At 47.1% G+C, this 8,767-nt stretch overlaps 1 protein-coding gene across 2 annotated transcripts in view; it reads right to left on the bottom strand.

The window, feature by feature from the left end:
- Nucleotides 1-326: 326 nt before the first annotated feature.
- AFF2 (ALF transcription elongation factor 2) overlaps nucleotides 327-8,767 on the bottom strand; it is a 496,057-nt gene continuing 487,616 nt past the window's right edge. For both annotated transcript variants that reach the window (XM_024117055.2, XM_055081794.1), the window contains 2 exons: nucleotides 6,530-6,723; nucleotides 327-2,453 (listed from right to left, as the gene is read on the bottom strand). In XM_024117055.2, coding sequence (XP_023972823.1) covers nucleotides 2,332-2,453; nucleotides 6,530-6,723 — 316 coding nt within the window. In that variant the 3' untranslated portion in view covers nucleotides 327-2,331. The remainder of the gene's footprint in view (nucleotides 2,454-6,529; nucleotides 6,724-8,767) is intronic.

The raw sequence follows: 8,767 nt of genomic DNA, 5'->3' as shown, positions 1-8,767 counted from the left end.
TCCCCGGGAAACTGCCCCTAGCGTTCTAATGTCTACTTTCCAGAGGTTGAATTTCAAGAAGGATCTACTCCTAAATCCATGATGGTCTAGGCTCGTGGTCTAGGTTGAACTTGCAAGGCAAACCAGTGGGCTTTATCACATAGTCACAGTTAGGCACTCTACCTGATAAGCCGTGGAAAACAAGCAGAGACCTTGAGTCACTGCAGAGCCACCAGCTTCATTTGTATAGGTGACACCCACCTTGGGTGTCCGGAGTCGTTCAGAGGATCATTTGCCTCATTTAAGAGGCTCAGAAAAGATTCTCTCGGGTTTCATTGGCCTGTGTGTGTGTGTGTGTGTGTGTGTGTGTGTCTGCGTGTGTGAGGGTTGATGCTGAGACTGCCAACGTCCAGCTCAACCGCACTGGGAGCATGAAAAGTGCTGGTTCAGCTGCTGGGACGCTCCCAGCTGTCAACTTCTCACAACGTGGCCTCAGCCATTGGAGGACAACTTCCACAGCCCTTATGATACAACAAAGGGCCTTCAACTCAAAGATGACCAGAGCGGAGCTCAAGTCTGGCTCTTTTGCAACTGGGGATACAGCTAACCTTGACAATGAGAGTGTGGAGTGATCCCTTGCTGTTCTTATCACAGACTTGCGTGACTGGCTTTCAAAATCATACAAGTTTGCATCTTTCATGTGTGTGTATATCTATTATTTATCTGGTCATAACTCAGTAAGAGAATCCAATAACTCAGCAGATGAAGGGCTATGTGGAATTAGATACCGGCAGGTAATTACAAGGAACTAACGTATGGATGGTTTTTACTACGTGTGGGGAATTCTTCTAGTGAGCTGGAACACCGAAGATGATATTTACATTGTGATGTTTAGGGACATAAAATGAACGCAGAGGATCATGAAGGGGTGGGGATAGTCGCAACGGATGCAGAAATATCTCCAAATCAAGGGAACTGTTCCCAATGTTCAGGGCTCTTTCAAAACCACCCTAGGGTGAAGCATTACCCCGAGACTCATTTTTTTTGTTAAAAGATTAGCTACTACTTAGAGAGTTTGAAGTTTTCTTCGGGATTTTCATGGAAATGATTCGAGCTAATATAGACTTGAATAAAATCAGTGATTGTATTTCCGTCAAAAGCTAATGAGCCCCCCCCCCACCACCAAAAAAAAAGAAAGAAAAGAAAAAGGAAAAGAAAGGTAGAAGAAAACGGAAAGAAGTGAAAAAGAAACCCTGTAAAATAGAAAATGGGGAAAATAATTGGGGAAGTCCAGGTTTTAAAGCCACTAGGGAGCAAACTGTATATGATTACTTCTAGGTAGTGATAACTTGACTTTTGTTTCCAGAGATTTGAGCAAAACACAATAAAAAAAAAAAAAAAGCCCTGCCAGTTGCGGACCCCGCCAACCAACTGCAAAAGAGGCAGAGGTGTGCATTCCCTGGACGGTTTCCAGACCCCTCCCGCCTCTCGTCTCTAAAACTGGAGTGTAGCATTTTGGCTACTAGGGCGTGCACTGACTGAACTGCCCTCCGAAGGAGAGCTTTACACAAAGAGAATGCCGGGTGAGGAGTTACCCTTCCAATCATGGAGTTCAAAAGTATTGATGCCAGCTGATGCCTTAAAGTTGTCGACATCAATGTTGCCACTCCTTCTCATCCTTGAAGTTTTTCAAATAGGGAATCAGGAAAGGGATACTAACTAAAAAGTCCTCTGGCTGCGTTTCAGAGTGGCGTTGCCGTGCTCATTAATTTTCTTAATTTTGACTTTCTGAAGTTGCTACAACATCTAACCAGTGGGTTTCGACCAGGAAAATTCTCATCTGAAAACTGAGTCTGTGGGAACCACAAAAGTTTAACAAAGGATTCTGAAATATGTTCTTGTCTGGACAGAAGAGCGCAGTTTGGGGGATGGCTATCGCTGAAAATTTGAAACTCTGCAGGTCCTCTGTGTCTGCGTTCATATATAGACACACACACACACACACACACATATATATATATATGTCTATATATGACATTCCGTTTCACTTCTCAGGAACCTGTTCTCACAATTGCTTTCCATTCTTTGTTGTGGGTAGTGTGGACTTAAAACAATACTGTAGGGACTGTGTCATTCCATCGAGCACAAAAGGATGGTGGGATCCGTGAAATGCATATAAAATACTGAAAAATGACTAAGTGATAAAAGATACGCTGCTCAAGGTGTAGTGTCCACTTACAATGACTTCTGTTTTTCACAGATATCAAAAGAAGCATAAAAACAAACATAATCAAAGAGAATTTTCCCACATGAGTGGAGTTCCACCAGTGCTGGAGATGGGGGCACGCCCCACTACAACAAATGGGCATCGATGCGCAGCCAGCACAGTCCCTGGCGAACGTAGCGGACGAGATTGGTCATGCTGCTGTGCTGGGTCAGGGGCCCCATCAACGTGTCCAGATCGCCAAAGAATTCTGAAAATCAGAGCAGACCTCGGTCAGGCCTTTGAACGATAGCAGGACCACAACCACGCGGGCGTTGGACAAGTTATCCGTTGTTCATTCATTCACTTATTCGACACAAATGTCCAGAGTACCTACTAGGTGACCCAAACTCCATATGGATATCAAGCTCTATTATTGTAATCTTTTGTTGGCGCCCCAAGCTCCACAGCATAAATCAAGTCTGTGTTACTGTGGTTAAGAAAACACAAATTCATTCAAATCTGTTAATTCATAGTAAGTTTGTTCAAATCACCATATATTTTCTCAGACGACAGATTCTAAAAGTTCATTACAATCCTGTGGAGGTTTGCGAGACACACACACACACACACACACACACATATCATGGTATGCATATATTGCCTATAAAATATATTTGTCTATATATTTACATACGTTTATAGAAACATATATTTATATATTGAAAATATACACATAAAATTACGTATCTAAAATAAAATGTATCTAAATGTATTTTACATAAAATACGGAATTTATATTTTTCTATATTATAAATGTATAGTTAGAAGGGGGTCTTTATACACAAAATGGTAGGGAGCCGTGGTCTACATGATACCAAGCTGTTTTTCATTCCATGCATTATGGAATTGAAAATATTCTCTTTTCCTTTTGTCTAAAGGAACTGAGTATTGATGTTTCTTGGCTTGACGGAGATACAGCTGGTGAGCCTAGACAGCCGTTAGCGCCATCGGCCTCTAAGGCCAGATAAATGGCTAGGGGGCCTCCGATTTGGTAAGTCTTATTCCTTTAGGGAAGGAAGATGACCTGTAAGGATCTGTCGCATAGCACTTCCCCCTACCCCCGGCACACGGATGGTAAGACTGCCTGGCCGATTCCCCTCCAGCTGACTCGGGGAAGGAACGGCACTGAGGCCCCACTACTAAGCAGCGGGACCAGAGTCTTAGACTGTCTGCTTTGGGGCGGGGTGGGAGGTATGTGGGAAAAACTCTATGATGTCTAGAAAGCAGCTCGGCTTCCCCTTTGCGCGTCTGTCTGGCACTGCGTTGATCTCGGCGAGGAGGAAGCTCTTGGGCGTCCTCTTCCCCCAGCCACGAGGAAATCACTCCTGTGCTGGCTGGGGGTGAGGAATCTCGCTGTGGGGAGGGAGGAGGCGCTGGAGGCTACCTTCGAGTGGTTGGGGTCCTCTCCTGCCTTCGTGGCAAGCAATTTCCATGCCTGGGTTACGTGTGCCTGATTTGCTCAGCAGATGGTATTTCACTAAACAATGCACTGATTCTTCACGTTATATGTATAACATATGGGCTCCTTCTCCACGTATCAGCTTCATTTGATTACGTGATACTTTTTAACCTGTGCTGTGCAATAAAAGTAATTGCTGCTGATAAAGGAGTAAATTACTTTGGGCACTGAAAATGCTTTCTTCCGTAATACGATATTAAGGGAGACGTTAAAGGACCCAGTTGTCGAGTGAACGTGAGCCGGATGTCCCCTGGATATACTGTACAAAGTCTGCGGTGGCATATTCTTAACGGGGTACCCAGGTCACCATTTTAGTAAGTGTGTCAAGTCAGCAGCTGAGAAGGTAAGGAACCGGGCTTCTAGAACAAAGGCCAGAGGGCAGAATCAGCCCTATCGGCCCGTTTGAGCACCAGAATCTTCTGCAATGAGCCATCTGCAGCTGTACAGGTGGGCAGACATGGGGCAGGGGTGGAGACCTTCCACTGGGACAGCCAACCTCCGTTTCCCCACGTCTATGTAGACAAGACAGATGTGGGAAGAATCCCCCACTTTAAGCAGTTCAGAAACGACAAAGCGTGTGAAACTCAGGGCCGTGAACAGAAGATTCCAAACTAGCTCCTCTCCCCGGCCCCCGGTACAGCCCTAGGACCACACCAGCGGGATGCAGCGTCTTTCTGCTGGTAGAGTGACAGAGTCATTTTGATTCAATATTAGTCAGGGAATTGAACAACTCCTTGACACACTGTGCTAAGGCCAAGATGAGCACCATCGCAGTCAAACATCAGCCCAGCCGCCACATTTGCTCCTGGAAAGTTCTGTGGTTAACTTAGAAGGAATTACTTTAACAGATTTTGAAAATGGATGCAATTACGAAGGAAATCCATAAACACTGAACAGCTCTCCAGTTACCAATACAAAATAAGACAGAGAAGAGTGGAGGCCGACAAGCTAGGCAAGACTTAAGATGCTTATGCCTTCATGAGCAATTCTAGAACCCTTGGATTGGCCCGGTTGTCTGGGTTAGTTGTCTTTGGATTTCCAGAAGCCTAGGGAAGTGGACAAGTTAAGAACTGCCCATTACTCAGATAACTGAGGACAGGAGCTCACTGAAGGTTTCCAAGGACCCATTGTTAATCTTGCCCTCTAGATGGGCAGTGCATCCTGTAGGATAAAAGTTCACACTCTGAAACCAGACATGTCTCGATTCAATTTCTGCTTCCAATATGATGAGCTGTGATATCACGGGTGAATTTCTGCGTCTCACCGAGCCTCGGTTTCTACAGCTAGGAAACGGGGCTGAATGACACAACAAACGATAAAACAAATAGCACAGCGCCTGGCGTACGGAAATTACTGCACGAGCACACAGAACCAACACATGCAAATAGCCCTAGGAGTCAGGGCAAGTTTAGAGCTGGGTCAAGGGGTCGGAGCTCCAAATTATGGAATATGCTTTGATAGCCACAGAATCTTTCAATTATCTAGATATATCATCATATGGAGTAAGGAAAGAGAAAGAAACACGTGTAGGATTTCTACCTTGCACCTGATATTTTATGCTAGATGATTTACACATCTTATTTTATTCCACCCCTGTCTACCATCCTTCTGGGCAGTTGCATCATCAACCTATTATATCCATTACAGAGATGGAAGCTAGGGAGTAGCGCACAGATTTCAGTAACTTGCCCGAGGTCACCCAGCCGGTGCCTGACAGGATTCAAGCTTAAATGATTAGGCTTCAAAATCTGCACCCTTCCTAGTTCCGTGGGACAGTTTCCCCGCCCGCTTAGCGATGCCGCAATGGAGATGCAGCCAGGAGGAGGGGCCGGTAACCCACGGGAACGTCCCTCTGCATCTAGGTAGCCTGCAGCCCCAGCCTCATTCCAAGAAGGTCCTGTCACTGTCTGGGACCCAAGCCCACTCCATGCCAACTTATACCATACCATGTCCCAGCAGGAGCCACCGGCCCACGCGAGATGCTAATTCTTGCCTGTACCTAGCCAGATGTTTCTACTGCCCTAAACCACAGGTCACCTCTTTGCAGTCTTATTCAGAAAGACCCACATCTGTCCTCACTTAGACTAGAGTGGGTCTGTCGCTGACTGCTGGGCCAGAATCACCGAAGTCAACTGAACGGTGAGGGCAAAAGTATGGTTTCTTTGAACTTCCCACCTTCATGAGGATAGGAGGCTTTGGGGTGAACCTGTGGTCACCGATGGCAGCAGGAGTGGCTGAGGACCACTGACTCACCCTCTGGTGAAGCAGGGTCCTCCTCGCATTTGTTTTGTAGCCAACCTCATGTGTTCCCACGGACAGGGCTCTGATCCTTCATCCCAGGTGTCAGTGGGTGAAGAACGCTAGCTGAGCCTTGGCCCTGGCCTCTGACTGCGAGCCACATTGTCATGTACTCACTGGAGCTGACGATTGTCAGGAAGGTAAAAGGCCTCGGTTCAACCTCACCTCTCCAAAAAAACCAAAAAAGCCAAGTGTCTTAATCCCGATTAATTTGCAAATCATTCTTTTCTCCTTTGCTCTGTTTCTCTGTATTGATCCTTACCATTGAGTGAAAATGTGACACAGACATTTGCCAACACATCATTAGTTCAAATTACTTTAAACTTTAAAGGAGAACTCAATCCTAGGCCTTTTTCACTCTCTCAGCAAAAACTGGCCACCACGGCAGCCCTGAGCTAACCCCCTCTTCCCCCACGTAGCCCTGGAAATCAGACAGAAAGAGAAGGCCACTACGGAAAACTCAAGCCATTGAACGCAGGTTGACTCCACTATGGCCCGTGAGCAATGGGTCGAGCAGACCAGCATACCTTTATTCTCTCTCGTCAGTTTGTCAGCCATGTCCCAGTGTTCGTAGCCCCGTAACACGTTGCTAGTGATGTTGACGTGGCTGGCGGCCATGTGGTGGATGCGCTGGGGGATGGTGACCGGGCCGTTGTTACAGTTCCCCCCCATTGCGTTGATGGGAGACACGTTGTTGAGAGACACTGGGGATGGAGTGTTTCTGGGGGATGGGAAGAGACAGGCTTTGTTAGGCTGCTCGGGAAGAGTGACAGCGGCGTTCTAGGCCTCCCTCATCACACTGGGACCTCATGAGGACGTGATTTGCCACAGAGAGTTTTAGCATGGTGAACACAGATGAAGCTTGCTCTTGCATCCCACCGACTCCTCTCAGAGGACATCCTATAGCTTTTGCCAGCACGGTAGCTTTCTCCAGAGGCCCCAGCGTAGAGAGAACTTATTATCACCCTGTTCCTGCCTCCTCAGACCAACCCACACCGGGCCACAGGGCCAGGCTGTAGAATGAGCCATCCTTCTCCTTTTCTAACTTTGAACACTGAAGTCTGACTGCCTTTAGCAGCCACTGATGACTCCATGCACGTTGCGACTTTGTTTTAAAATACCACGGAGAGAGCTGCGTGAATCTTTCTCTGGCATTAATTCTACCCACAAACGTAGCTCTGACTTTGAATACATCTAACAAGCCTTCTGATGTTCCAGAGAAAGCATCAGCCCAGAGCTATGATGATTTCTCTACCTGCTGCCAGAACGGATACTGGCACTTAGAAAAGACTTGATGTGCAATGCTGGTCCCGTATCAAAGTGTTTTGTGGAGACCATGGCGACAGTTTGCTCCAAATACAGTCGCCACAACAAGCAAAGTGCAATCCTGAAAAGCCCCCCAAGAAGCAGTACTAGGGAAGCTGGAAAAAGTAAGATTACGAATATCTCTTTAGGATTCTTTAAGACGTGGCTACAGGATGGCTGCTAATTGCTGACAGTTCACCTGCACACTGGGTTATAAAGAGAAGTTTTGGGAGTTCCTACTTTGGGCGGTACCAATGTTCGGAGGTAGATTTTTGTTTAATTCTTTAATATCAGCAACAAGAAGTCTCCGGCCGGCTGGCTGCACATCGCATGGAGGGTCAGGGACAGTCCCAAAGGCTGGGTGGCTGCCTGTGCCCACGAGCAAGACCTATACACACCCCCAGCCTCCCTGTCCTCGTTCAGCCAGCCTTCGAACGACTGCCCAGGCAAACGCACGGCTTTATTATGATGGAACGTTTGGGCGAGTGAGAGGAACGGGGGAGGGCTGCGTCTGGGACTCTTCCTTCCTCCCAACACCAGGAGCCCCTCTCTCACTCCCTCTCCCCTTTACCAGCCACCTGTTGGCAACTACCTTTCCAGGGCGGCTGTATTTCTCAGAGCCAATCCCTGCCCCTAGAACAGATGCACACCCCGACAGGCTGCATGCGCAGAGGATTTGGGGGAACGGCAGTCACCACGGGAGGGCGTTGGTCCATTTCCGCAAACAGAGTACATCTTCCGGTATGTTCTGGTATGAGGGGGAAAGTGGATCCTCTGCGCAAGTGCTCCGCACTTGTGTGATGTAAGAGGGTGTGAAGGTTTTCCTGCTCTGTTTATAATTTCTGAGACGTTTGATACTTCTCGATGGAAAGATTTACTTTCAAGGCGGGGTGTGGTCAGGGGAATATGGTGAAACTCAGGGACCTGGGCACCGAAGTGTTAGCTAAAAAGCAGTGAATGCTGGATTCTTTTGGTCATGGCAGGTTGCAAATGCTATTTTCTAGTCTTCCCCCCCACCCCCCAGTGGTGGTCATTCACCCGTAAATGTCAATTTACGGCCAGAAAGGAAAACGTCCTCATTCGTAATCTCTAGAGAAGATTGCAAAGGTGTCAGTGTCACAGATATTGAGAGGGGGACCGTGTGGTGCTGGGAAAGTTCTGGAATCCCAGGGACCGGGACTCTAGCCTGGACCTGCCTTACGTACAATTGCCGTGTGCTCCCGAGGCCCCTCCCCTCGCTGGACCTTCCCTGGACTGCAAGAAAAGGCTGGGTTCAGTGATTTCCAATCATGTCCAGAAGTCATAAGGGGAAACAAATCACCTCTGTTTATCTCCTACATCCTGAAAAGGCCTTTTCAGTTTATAACGTTGAAGAGCTACTGAGGGGCTTTCTTTCCCTTCCACTCGGCGCTTTCTTTTTTCTTTCTTTCTTTTTTTTTTTTTTTTTTTTTTTTTTTTTT

This window comes from Physeter macrocephalus, chromosome 21 (assembly GCF_002837175.3).
Source record: "Physeter macrocephalus isolate SW-GA chromosome 21, ASM283717v5, whole genome shotgun sequence".
In the NCBI taxonomy this organism is placed as follows: Eukaryota; Metazoa; Chordata; class Mammalia; order Artiodactyla; family Physeteridae; genus Physeter; species Physeter macrocephalus.
This window is presented reverse-complemented; position numbering and strand designations above follow the sequence as displayed.